This window comes from Puma concolor, chromosome E4 (genome assembly GCF_028749965.1).
Source record: "Puma concolor isolate L17-30 chromosome E4, mPumCon1.1.hap2, whole genome shotgun sequence".
NCBI lineage: Eukaryota > Metazoa > Chordata > Mammalia > Carnivora > Felidae > Puma > Puma concolor.
The window spans coordinates 68,835,444-68,848,830 of record NC_141683.1 but is presented as its reverse complement, the minus strand read 5'-3'; the positions used below and the strand labels follow the sequence as shown (position 1 = coordinate 68,848,830).

General features: G+C 44.0%; 1 protein-coding gene across 1 annotated transcript in view; it reads left to right on the top strand.

The window, feature by feature from the left end:
- DNAH14 (dynein axonemal heavy chain 14) overlaps positions 1-13,387 on the top strand; it is a 334,473-nt gene that overhangs the window by 182,343 nt on the left and 138,743 nt on the right. The window contains exons 42-43 of the mRNA XM_086693941.1: positions 6,505-6,589; positions 7,718-7,947. Coding sequence (XP_086550067.1) covers positions 6,505-6,589; positions 7,718-7,947 — 315 coding nt within the window. The remainder of the gene's footprint in view (positions 1-6,504; positions 6,590-7,717; positions 7,948-13,387) is intronic.

Genomic DNA, 13,387 nt, shown 5'->3' with positions numbered 1-13,387 from the left:
TTTATGTAGAGGCCTTAATGAGGTTTGGTAACGTACATAGTCCAGATGGTGTCAACACGTTGCTGTCTCAAGGCTGCGTCCTTGAAATGGCTCCGAGTGGAGGAAGCGGGCAGAACATCCATCCCCAGGACAAGGGAGGGGAAGGAACCTCTGATTACCTCCATCCAGCGTAGAGGTCACCAGCAGTCATGTCTTCTCGATGACTTCCTTCACCATTTTATCTCCTGTGATGGGTTTTTACAATCTTAATTGCCCCCTCTTCCACAATGTGCCCTGAGTGGTCAGCATGGGGTCTCAGCAGCGTGGAGATGGCTCGTTTGGTGGTTATCTGGCTGCACTGGGGCAGGTACCACAGCAACAATACAGGCACATTCAGGAGAAGACACAGATGAAGATCATGATTCCCAAAATAAGCAATAATGTTTGTTTCCATTCAGAGCCCCGTGATCCAAACCGCTGATTTATCAAGTGCCCTAGGTTGGGGCTGGGATCATTAACACCTTCACTTGTGGGTTCATGTGACTTAATAAATATGATACATTAACAGACTCATCAGGTATGAACGCATAACATTTTGCTTGTATAATAGTACGGGGGCCTCCTTGTTAGACAGTAATCATGGCCAAGGCCATCTTATTTTGGAAGACAGCTTTTCTCATTAGAGATATTTTCGGATTCAGTAAAGATGGGCTTTGTTGGCTCTCATGTGAGGCTTGCCGAACGGATTTGGTGGCTTCTGTGTGTGCTGTGGTGCCCTCCAGGCAGGTGGAGGAAACAAAGGTGGCAGCCATGCGAAAACAGGATGTGCCCACCTTGCCTTGGAGAGGGAGAGGTCGACAGCTTTAGAAACCGGACTTGGTTGTGCATACCACACCTGTTGGCCAGGGGCGGGAACTCCTCTGTTCCAGCGGGATGACTCATTGCAAGTTCTACGAGATAATGTCTTCCCAGGCATGATGGGGCTTGGATGTGTCCTGTGATTTTACGTCTTTGTGCTACTGGGTGTTTGGGCTGGGGTCCCCAGTCTGGCCCATGGGGCAATGGACTCTGACTATTCACACGTCTTAAAGCCTGGGGCGGTACTTCAGTCTACCCGGCCAAGGAGATCTTCTTACTCGTTAGTAATTCAGTCTGCTGCTTTATATTTTTTTCAGTTAACCTTTCTGCTTGCAGAAGATACTGGAAGGTGCATCCTCCATTTAGTGTGGTGTTCTTTTGCCTCATCTTGTATATCATGACCTTTAAAATGTGGCCCTCGGTCATTGTTCTGTTCAACAAGGGCATTGGTATACGGGGCTCAGCTTCTTTAGTCCCCTCACGACAATAGCCGGGCTTGCATAGCAGTAGGGGAAAGCTTGGGTTAGACCCGATGTGGCGTCCAGACCAAATAGGACATGTTTAGAACCCTCGCTCAGAGGGAGGAGTTCAACATAACCAATGTGTTAATTCTTGATACCAAAGCTTATTTTTCTTTAGGCCAATTAAATAGAGATCTTTTATAAATTAATTTTGACAATATTATCTGGAGGTACAAACATGTTATTTATAGAGAGCATATACCCATACACATACATACACACCCAGACAGCTACAGAGACCCTATAGTTTTAATAATAAAATGTACCCAGGAATCTGGTAAAACCCACTAGTTTATAAATAACAGTTGAGCTCAGACCGTGTCTGTGGCAGATGGGGCAAGTTAAGGTTTTCCGACCGAATGGCCAGAGTGTTTTACTGGTATTCGCGGGGAAGACTTAAGGTTTGTGTTTGCCCTTGATGAGTTTCCTCCTGGAGGCTGAGGCCTGGATGTGGGGGAGAAGCTTGTACTGCCCCCTGTATCCACCCTTCTGTTCCTGTCTCAGGTGCGCAGGGGTGGCGTCTTAGTTCTCTCGTGGGGTAATCACATTTTAAAGACACGATCAGATTTCCATTTTCAAGGGACAGAGAGAAAATGTAAGTTTTCCTCCTAGGACTTTTGGGGTGTACTTCTGTATTAGCAGACGTCCGGGGTAGTCGCTGTTTAAAATCTGTCCTCTTGGGGCGCCTGGGTGGCGCAGTCGGTTAAGCGTCCGACTTCAGCCAGGTCACGATCTCGCGGTCCGTGAGTTCGAGCCCCGCGTCGGGCTCTGGGCTGATGGCTCAGGGCCTGGAGCCTGTTTCCGATTCTGTGTCTCCCTCTCTCTCTGCCCCTCCCCCATTCATGCTCTGTCTCTCTCTGTCCCAAAAATAAATAAACGTTGAAAAAAAAAAAATTAAAATCTGTCTTCATATTAGGGTCAGATGACATGGGGCACTTCATCTGCTTCGTTGTCCAGCCGAACGTCCTCCCTTCTGCTGTCCTCATTTTGTCCGTGATTCCCCCTCTTAGATTCCCCATCAGGATTTGTCCGAGGGCTCGGGCCCTGACGTGTGGCACTTGGGCCCTCCTCGTTCCGTAAAACCAGCAGACGGAAGGGGGGCAGACAGGTGCGCATCTCGTTCTCACCTCGGTTCTTCTCACTTCCTAACCCGAACTCCAGACGCCGCTCGGGCGTCAGTGGCCAGCCCCTCACGGCAGCCACCAGTGCCCTTCTCTGCTGCGCCGTGCTACCGTGTGTCCTCAGCTCACATCCGACTCAGGGGCCATCCCTCCCTGTGCAGAGGTTCGTGGCTAGCCTGGGACTTCCCCTCGTGGATGCCTTGTTCCCAAGTCAAGTTTCTTTTGTCCCCTGACAGTTGTAGGTTTGCTTCCCGGATGGAGTTCAAATTGGCCCCTATACGCGGAGGCAGGGAGACACCCAAGAGGCCACTCCAGGTTGTAGGTGGCTGTGGCGGTCAGCGAGAGAGCCTACATACAAGGCTCGTCTTGAAGGACTGCAAGATGAGCGGATCCCCGCACCCACGCACAAGAATCTTAAAAGCTTATACAGAGGCCTTAGCGGGATTCGGTCATCCTATTCATTCAGGGTGTTCTCGACAACACGTTGCTCTCTCGAGACCACATTCTTGGAATGGCTCCTGGCGTTGGAACAGTGGGCAACACGTGCACTCCAACAACCGGAGAGGGGTAACAAATGTCCAGTTGCCTGGGTCCAGCTTGTGGCTCAGCCGCGGTCACGTCCTCTCGATGGCCTCCTCTAACAATTCTGTTAATGCTGCGTTTACTCCTGTTACTATTCACCATGGTCTTGGGGGTGCTAATCAATGTAGCAATAGTTAGAGGGGAAAAAGGAGGTTTCTGAGAAGTAAAAAGGAAGAGGGGCATCTGGCTGGCTCCGTCCGTTAAGTGTCTGACTCTTGATTTTGGCCAAGGTCACGCATGAACTCAAGGCTTATGAGTTTGACCCCACATCGGGCTCCGAGCTGGCAGTACAGACCCTGCTTGGGATTCTCTCTCTCTCTCTCTCTGCCCCTCCCTCGCTCATGCTCCCTCTCAAAAATAAACATTAAAAAAACAGAAAGAGACAAAACTATTACTGTATGCAGAGGCTATAGTCCTATTCATTATTAAAAAAAAAACAAAAATCAGCAGTTGATTAGAATTGGAGATTACAGCAAAGTCACCAGATGTTAAATCAGTGGGCAAACATCAGTAGTGTACTTACCACCAAGTTCCATAAAAATATCCTTCTATATTTTATAACCTGGTTATGAAATATATTTTGTTATAACCTATATTTTTTAACCTTGTTAAGAGTTTTATTTTTAGCTTAAATTATCAACAGTGTAAAAAGAAAACCTCAGACTGGGAGAAATTATTTTCAAATCACATTATCTGCTAAAGAGTTAATATCCAGAATATATAAGGAATTCCTGCAACTTAACAAAAACCCAAACAACCTAATTGTTTATTTATTTATTTTGAGAGAAAGAAAACGGGGGAGGGGCAGACAGAGAGGGGTGCAGAGGACCTGAAGCAGGCTCCGAACTGTCAGCACTGAGCCCGAGGTGGGGCTCGAACTCATGAACCGTGAGATCGTGACCCGAGCCGAAGTCAGACACTTAACCCACTGAGCCACCCGAGCACCCCAAACAACCTAATTTAAAAGTAGGTGAAAGACCTGAATAGACATTTCTCCAGAGAAAATATGCAAATGGCCAACAAGCAAATGAAAAATGCCCGACATCACTAATTACTAAAGAAATGCATGAAGGCAAAACCACAGTGAGATACCACTTCATAGCCACTAGGATGGCCATTATAAAATTTTTTGAAAATCAGAAGATAACAGATTGGGGCATGGATGTGGAGAAATTGGAACTCTTGTGCACTGTTGATGACCATGTAGAATGAGGCAGCCACTATGGAGAACGGTATGGCTGTTCCTAAACAGATTGGACATAAAATTATCACTTGACCCAACAATTCCACTTCTGAGTATATATGCAAAAGACCTGAAGCAAGGACTTGAACAGGTATTTGCACACCCGTGTTCACAACAGTGCGATTCATAATAGCCCAAAGGTGGAAACCACCCAGTGGTCTCTTGACAGAAGAATGGATATTCTTCAGCCACAAAAAGGAATTCTGACACATGCTACAACATGGATGACCCTGGGGGACAGTATACTAAGTAAAATAAGCAAGTGACAAAAGGACACAATTGTATGAATCCACTTATATGAGGTACCTGGAAAAGGCAAATGCATGGGGACAGAAAGTAGACTAGCAATTACCAGGGTCTCGGGAGAAAAGGGAATGGGGAGTTGTTGTGTAAAGGGTGTAGAGTTTTAGTATGAGATGATGGAAAGTTCTAGATATGGATGGTGGAGATGGTTGTGCAAAGCCATAAACGTACATAATGCCATTGAAGTGTACAGTTAGTGGTCAAAATGGTCAATTTTATGGTATATATTTTACCTAATAAAAAGAGTTTTTTAAATTATTCCCCCAAATTTTTCAGGACTTTATATAAACCCTCAAATATGCAGTGGCATTCCTGCCATCATAGACCATTCCACACCCTACAATGTATGCGTATATGGAGGATTCTTCCTCCACATTTTCAGCTAACCTATCGACCGAGACAGGATAGAGGGGAGAGCAGATGTAGAAGTTACCCGAGTCTGGGGATCTTTTCACAACTACTAAAATTTCCAATACATAAAATTCTTAAGAAAATGTTTAACCTTACAGATCGTGAAAGGAACATTTCTTTGAAAATAGCATACAATTTTCATCTAATAAGAGATTTTTGAATGAAGAAAACACACCGATAGCTAAATGTATTCACCTATAAACTCTCACAGAAGCTATTTGAGATATAAATTGATTCAGCCTTTCTTAGTGAACCATCTGGCAATATATGTTAAAAATATGGGGTGCTTGGGTGGCTCAGTCGGTTGAGCGTCCGACTTCAGCTCAGTTCATGATCTCACGGTTCGAGAGTTGGAGCCCCGCGTCGGGCTCTGTGCTGACAGCTCAGAGCCCAGGGCCTGCTTCGGATTCTGTGTCTCCCCCTCTCTCTGCCCCTGTCCCTGCTCACACTCTGTCTCTCTCTCTCAACAATAAATAAACGTTAAAAAAAATTTTTTTTGAATAGCAAAATACTCTGCCCTAGAATCTCTTATTCTAAGAATTCATTATAAAGAAGTAATAACTGAAGTATACAGATTTATGCACAAGGAGCTTTATTTATAGCAGAATTATTTATAATCATAAAACAGCAAGAATCTGAATTCCATCAGCAGGAGAAGGACTTCCTGGACTATGGTGTGGCAATGTCACATTTCACTGGAAAGACATGAAGACGAACTTAAAAAGCAGGATGAGAAGCCAACCCTCTTTCTAACTTTTGATTTGAGCTTAGATGTTAAAGTATTGTATTTAAAAATACTAGAATGACATTGTATTAAATGCCATCATGACATGCATGAGCATTTAATCATCGTTACCCACGTGTGGTGGAATCGTAGAATGGCAGGTTCTACAAGAAGCCTGTATTATGTCAGTATAAAGAAAACAAACATCATAACAACAAAAGTAAGCTAAAGGGAGGAAGAAATAATCCCTCACTCTTTGTGCTCCTGCATGGTGTGCGTGACGGGGACGAGACAGGTGGGTGACGGGAGATGGAAGGAAACCAACACCCCGTCCCCCTGCCGAAGATGCACCTGTTTGCTGTTTGTTTCAGCGAATTTAAATCTGTTGTCTGAAAGCGTCCTTCTCTTCATCAGGACCCATGTATTATTTAGTTTGTCACATGCACCACATTACCTGAATGTTCTAGGGTTTCATGTTAGAACAGTCAAACTTACAGAAAAGTTGCTAGAATAGAATGACGAAGTATGTAGATGTACGCTTCAAATAAGTAAGAAGCATTTCAGACAATGGCAGGTCCGTTCCCTGCTCCTCTTTCCTTCGAAAGGTAGCTCACACTCTGGTCTGATGAGTAGCTGTATGTGCAAGAAAAACCTCTGTGACAGTTCAGAAATGAAACAGTGTTGAATGTTAAACCTCGCTAATTAACCAGGTAAATTCTGGGTCTATTGTTCACTGCGGAAAAATACTCTTCCCTTTTTAAGGTGACGATTGGAAGGACGTTTCAACTGGGGAGAAAAATTCTCCATGTGCAAAAGTTTCTGCCAAATTCAAGAATACAGAAGAGAGGTCAGTTATTCATTCAGCAGACATGGTTAAGTACCTTCTGGGTGCCAGACACTCAAATAAGCACAGAATTACTAGGCAATAAACCTGTACCAGTTCTGGAAAGAAGGGGTCGTGTTTGTTTTGTCTGGAGTAGCTGATACACAGTAGGAATTCAGTAAACATTCTCTAAATGAACTGTTTCACAGGACTGGAAATTTTAAATACCGTTGTGTATGTGTACTGTAGAAGAATGTTTGCCAATACGCTTCGGTTCAGTGATCTGTTTCTAGGATTTTCATAATTTGTAAATAATTTTATGATAATGCTAAATCCTGAACTATTTTACATGCCTTGAAATCAGGCCCAAGCCCCTGATTCAGCTCCATCACCTTCGGCCCGGTTTCTGTAGAATTTCAGGGTCCACAGACCAGGGTGACCCCGTCAGCCCAGACTGGACGAGACTCTCCCCACACTTACAGCACCTGCCACTAGCCAGGTTGAAGTAAATCAGGCCCTAGGACTTGGTTGAGAGGAGACCGTATGAGCAACTATTCATTTGCTTGTGTATATCTACATAAAATGGAAAAATACCAGATCCTCTCCCAAAAGATAGGTAAATCTCAGCTAATAACTTGACCTAAAATAGAAGTGAATCACGTGTACTAAATCAGTGAAATAAAGGTTGACTACAAATCTCTTACACTAATGGTGCTTTAAAAATAGTGACAGTATTGGGGCGCCTGGGTGGCTCAGTCGGTTAAGTGTCCAACTTCGGCTCAGGTCATGATCTTACGGTTCGTGAGTTCAAGCCTAGCATTGGGCTCTGTGCTGACACCTCAGAGCCTGGAGCCTGCTTCAGATTCTCTGTGTCTCTCTCTCTCTCTGCCCCTCCCTCATTCTCTCTCTCTCTCTCTCTCTCTCTCTCTCTGTCTCAAAAATAAACATTAAGAAAAATTGAAAAAAAATATTAACAGTATATAATCTACATGACTTAGCAAAGAAGATTCCACATTAACCTTAAAACATTTATGTCAACACCTAACTGTATCCTAACGTTTAATAATGAGACTTGGACATGAAATTGAAATACATCACTGAACTTTCTTCTAAAAATGTTAACCTTCGTCCTTCCACATGCATCTACCCCAGAGCTGAAAGTACATGGTATCTGGAAAAGAATCCTGATAAATTGAAAGTAGTGATTCAGAAGCTCTTCATGTTTGCATTTACGTGGGCGTTTGGAGGCGTTTTACAACATGAAAGTGACCCTGAAGGTGAGACGGTGCTGTATCGGAGCTGTGATCCCAGTTCAGCCGCCAGAGTCACTTACGGCTTCGACAATCTCGTCCGCAAACTGTTTGAAAATAACCCACAAGTAGGTAAGTTCTGGGCGGTGTTCGGGGGAAACAGTCGTAATTATGCTCACTTTAGAATGTTAGTTTGAAACTCCGTATGGTTGGGCTCATATTAAAATGCCCATCTTGGAACTGGAGAGTGTGATGCTAAGTGAAATAAGCCATACAGAGAAAGACAGATGCCATATGGTTTCACTCTTATGTGGATCCTGAGAAACTTAACAGAAACCCATGGGGGAGGGGAAGGAAAAAAAAAAGAGGTTAGAGTGGGAGAGAGCAAAAGAATAAGAGCCTGTTAAAAACTAAGAACAAACTGAGGATTGATGGGGGGTGGGAGGGAGGGGAGGGTGGGTGATGGGTATTGAGGAGGGCACCTTTTGGGATGAGCACTGGGTGTTGTATGGAAACCAATTTGACAATAAATTTCATATATTGAAAAAAAATAAAATAAAATGCCCATCCTTGCAAATGTGAGGTGAAAGGCAAAATGTTAATATCCATACTCCAGCCCCGTCCTCCCAGGAAATGAGGTAGAAGGAAATTAGATTCCGGGCTGCTTCTGGTTTCCCAGGAAGCTGTAATTGAAGGAAAGCAGAAGAACAGAGGTAGCGCCTCAAAACCGTGACCTCAGCCCCGCTGAGCCCTTCGGCTGAACAGCTGGGTCTGTATTCGCCACAGCATCTCCCAGCGGGAACTTCTGCAGAAGGAAATACCTGTTTCATATGGTTTTATTTTATTTTTTAACGTATGTTTAATGTTTACTTATTTATTCAGAGAGAATGAGCAGGGGAAGGGCAGAGAGGGGGGAGAAACAGAGAATCCCAAGCAGGCTCCACACCATCAGTGCAGAGCCCGACGCAGGGCTCGAACCTATGAACCATGAGATCGTGACCTGAGCCGAAATCAAGAGTCGGACTCTTAACTGACTGAGCCACCCAGGCACCCCATATTTAAAGACTAACATTTTAAAAATTATCTTAGGAGGACTTAGGTTTCTTTATTGTGTATGTTTTTTGCATCAGTTCTAACAAATGGAATCTATCCTAACGTTCTGAAACAGTCACCCTTGCCAATTAGCTGTTGTCGATTAAAGGGACCTGGAGAAGACAAAGACTCCATTGGTTCAGGTGCCCGAAAGGCCCAAATACTGAACGTGAATATATTTAGAAGAACTTTGTTAGATAAAGATGAGAGAGAAAAAAAAAAAATGACCAGAAGTACAAATTCTACTACTTTGTGTGATGTAACTCTTAAAGCATCCTTTTGAAGTTATTTCTAAGAGTTCTGTTTAAGACGTCTGGATCGCAAAGTTTTATGTTATTTCCTATGGAAATTAACTTTTTTTTTTTTTAATTTTTTTTTTTCAACGTTTATTTATTTTTGGGACAGAGAGAAACAGAGCATGAACGGGGGAGGGGCAGAGAGAGAGGGAGACACAGAATCGGAAACAGGCTCCAGGCTCTGAGCCATCAGCCCAGAGCCCGACGCGGGGCTCAAACTCACGGACCGCGAGATCGTGACCTGGCTGAAGTCGGACGCTTAACCGACTGCGCCACCCAGGCGCCCCTGGAAATTAACTTTTAATGTCAAAGCATGGCATGTTAATTTGTCGTCCAACTCTGTGATTCAACTTGATGTCGCTAACTCTTATGGTGTATAAACTGCCCTCAGTTCCATTGTTTCCTCTCCCTGTGAGCCTGAAGACAAGATCATAAATTACACATTATCTTAGATTGTTGATCTCAAAATGATGAATATGAAATTCTGTTCTGTGATCTGAAGCACCAGTGGAAAAGCTAGTCTGGGACGAGCGTGTATGAAGGCAAGGAAGGAGAGGCAGGTGGGAGCAGTTGTACAAAGTACAAGACCATCGGAGTGGAAATGAGAAGGGAAGACAGCCCACAGACCTCCCACTCGTAATCATCCCGTGACCAAAATTGCAAAACACAAAACAATACCAGCAAAGTCACCCGTCATTATATTAACTCATTCCAGATGAAAGTATCGGATCCTAACAGAGACTTTACTTTAATGTGAATGTGTTTAGGGTTCTCTAAAAGATAAGGAAATGGCATCTGTTTTTACATAAATAAGCAATTATGAAGCAAAAACAAACAAACAAAAACAAGTAGAAATGAACAAACATGTGGCTATGAAAAAGGACCAAATAGAAATTCTACCCTTGGCATCACCAGAGAAAGAATTAGTAAATAGAAACCTAGAGACAAGTCTTCGAGTTTTCCTCATATTGACTTTGTGTATTTCTTACTAAGCTTAGTTGTAAGTATTTCATCTTTTTTTCCTTTGGTTTTAGGTTTACCATTCTAAATGGTAGCACTTAAAAGTGCTTCCCCAGTAAGTGTGGTCCTGGTTTTGTTATTGTGTCCGCCCTCTTCTCATTTTTAGGAGCTGTATTTGGTTCCTTTGTTTCAAATAGGCTTTGTCACTTTTTCATAGTTTCTCATTCTTTTTAGGTCTTTTCAAGCTTACTTTTATTTCTTTAAATGTAGCAAGCATGGCCGTCTTAGATTATGCACCTGATCGTTCCAGTCATTCAAGTCTTGTTAATTTATGGCTGTTCCTTTGTTTCTGCTCGTTACCTTTAACTGATGATTAAATGTGAAAAAACTATCTGTAGGAATAATTTACGGTTGAGTTTAACAGTTCCATTCTGTGGAAAGTGTACCCGCTGCAGCCATCACAGCTAAAGATCATCAGTGCATGTTACCCTTAGGGCAGAATTAGGTGAGGGGCAGGCTCGTTCCCTAACCAGAAACCGTTTCCTCACAAACTAGCTCTTAGTTGCAGGAGATAAAAACAACAGGGAAAGAAGGCAAAGAACGGATGTTACAATGAACCCCCTTGCAGAATAGTGGCTTCCCGGAGATTCCCACATCTCACCCCTTGGACCCTGTGAATATGCTGTCTCATAACAAAAGGGAGTTTATGGATGTGATGAAGTGAAGGATCCTGAGATGGGAAGATTATCCTGGGTTACTTTACGGGGGGCCAATCTCGTCACAGGAGTCCTTTCCGATGCAAGAGGGAGGCAGAAGAGTCCAAGAAGCGGGTGTGAGGATGTAAGTGGATGGCTGAAGAGATGGGCAGTTGCCGGCTTTGAAGATGGAGGCGGGGGCCACGAGCCACGGACAGCAGGTGGCCTCCCAAAACTGGAAAGGGAAAGAGCGGGATTCTCCTCGAGAGCCTCCAGAGGAACAGAGTCCTGCCAACACTCTGATTTTAGCCCAGTGAAAACGGGTTGGACTCCTGACCTCTAGGACTGAAAGAGAATAAATCTGTGTTGTTTTAAGACCCCTAAGTTTGTGGTGATTTGTTACAGCAGCAATAGAAAACTTACACAAAGGCATTTTTAGCCTGAACTCCTGCTTTCTTTGCTTGATAGATATGCAGATAATGCAGAAGTGAAATCAACATGTGTACATTTGTTGGTACAATAGACACATTTCTCAGCTCTTTACTTGTGTCACCCTTCCCTTGGCGGCACAGCCCAGTGCCAGGAGGGAAAGTGACGGCGTGTGTGTGAGCAGCCAGCTTCTCAGTTGTGCGGGACCCTACCAGGGAGGCCCATTTCTCGTTAGCCCCACACAAAGGACTGAATTGTGAACTATTGAGTGTGAGGCAGTGAGTGGCTGGGAGAACAGCAGTCAGGATTCAGAGTGGAGCATATGAAAGGGACACGAATCCTGCTGAACAACTTTAGGACTCCAAGGAGCTCTACCCATGAGCTGCTGGGGACACCTTGCCTGAGGATCCCCTGAACTGGCCCATGGGCACCCGAACACTCCATGAGCCTCACCCATAAACACCCTCATCCAGTGGCCAGCACCCTGTGTGCACCACAGAAGGGAACTTTTTCAGATGGCTGGTACAAAACTAGCCCAGCTGCAGGATTGGGAGAAATCACACGCAAATACAGCATCCAACCACCACCTTAGGGAAAGCAACAGGGAGACTGTCGGTGCCCCGCCTGGCCAGGCAGGATGGAGAGAAGGCACACATGCCCAAAAATTACCCAACTGGAGAGAACCAGAAGAGTGCAGCAAGCATTGCCATAGAAAATACTGAGAAAGCCTCAGAATCCTCAATGGGTCGAAGGGAGTTTTTTCTCTCCCACAGCCAGTTAGTAAAGACTGGAGGAGAGGCGCCTGGGTGGCGCAGTCAGTTAAGCGTCCGACTTCAGCCAGGTCACGATCTCGCAGTCCGTGAGTTCGAGCCCCGCGTCGGGCTCTGGGCTGATGGCTCAGAGCCTGGAGCCTGTTTCCGATTCTGTGTCTCCCTCTCTCTCTGCCCCTCACCCGTTCATGCTCTGTCTCTCTCTGTCCCAAAAATAAATAAACGTTGAAAAAAAAATTAAAAAAAAAAAAAAAAAGACTGGAGGAAACGGCATCATCAAATGTGGAGACTGCAGTGAAGGACTTCAATGAGCATGAAAAGTCAAGGACACATGGCAGCCAAAGAAGTGCAGTATTTTTATAGTAACTGGCCCCAAAGAAACAGAGGTCTGTGGTTTTCCCAGTAAAGAATTTAAAATACTTGTTTTGAGGAAGCCCAGTGAGCTAAAAAGAAAATACTGGAAGATGATTCAATGAAATCAGGAAAACAAAATAAGAAATTTAACATGAACAAAATAAGAAATTTAATGGAGATTGGAATCATAAATAAGAACCAAACACAAGTGGTGGAGCTGGAGAGCACAATGAATGAAACAGAACATCAACCAGACTGGATCAAGCAGAAGAAAGAACCTCTAAGACAGAAAGCAGGTCATTTGAAATTATCCACTCATAGGAAAACAAAGAGAAAAGAATGAAGAAAGCCTGTGAAATATGGGATATCATTAATTTTTAAAACTCTACACATTACTGGGGTCCCAGAAGGAGAAGTGAGGGAGAGAGGGGCAAAGGCTTAAAGGAATTGTGGTAGAGAACTGACTGAATCCAGGGAGAGATTTAGATACCCATTACATGAATTTCAGAGGTCCTCCAATAATTTCAACCCAAGAATCTTCTCAGACACCTTATAAACTATCTAAAGAAAGATAATTTGAAAATAGGCAAGGGAAAAAATTGCCCACCTACAGGGAATACCATAAGGCTCAGCAAATTTCTTGGCACAAACCTTGCACACCAGGACAGAGTAGGATGATATATTCAACGTGCTGAAAGAAAAAAAAACTGCCAACCAAGAATACTTCACCCCACAGAGTTGTCCTTCAGAAATGAAGGAGGGATGAAGACTCTCCCACACAAAAGCTGGGGAGTTCATCACCACTAGACCTGCCTTACAAAAAATGCTAAAAGGAGCTTTTCAAATTGAAATGAGGAAGGATGTTAATTAGTAACAGGAGAACACGTGAAATTGTAAAAAACATTGGTAAAGGTTAGTATATAGTCAAATGTTCTAATATTGTAACATGTCGGTCTGTGAATCACTTAACTCTAGT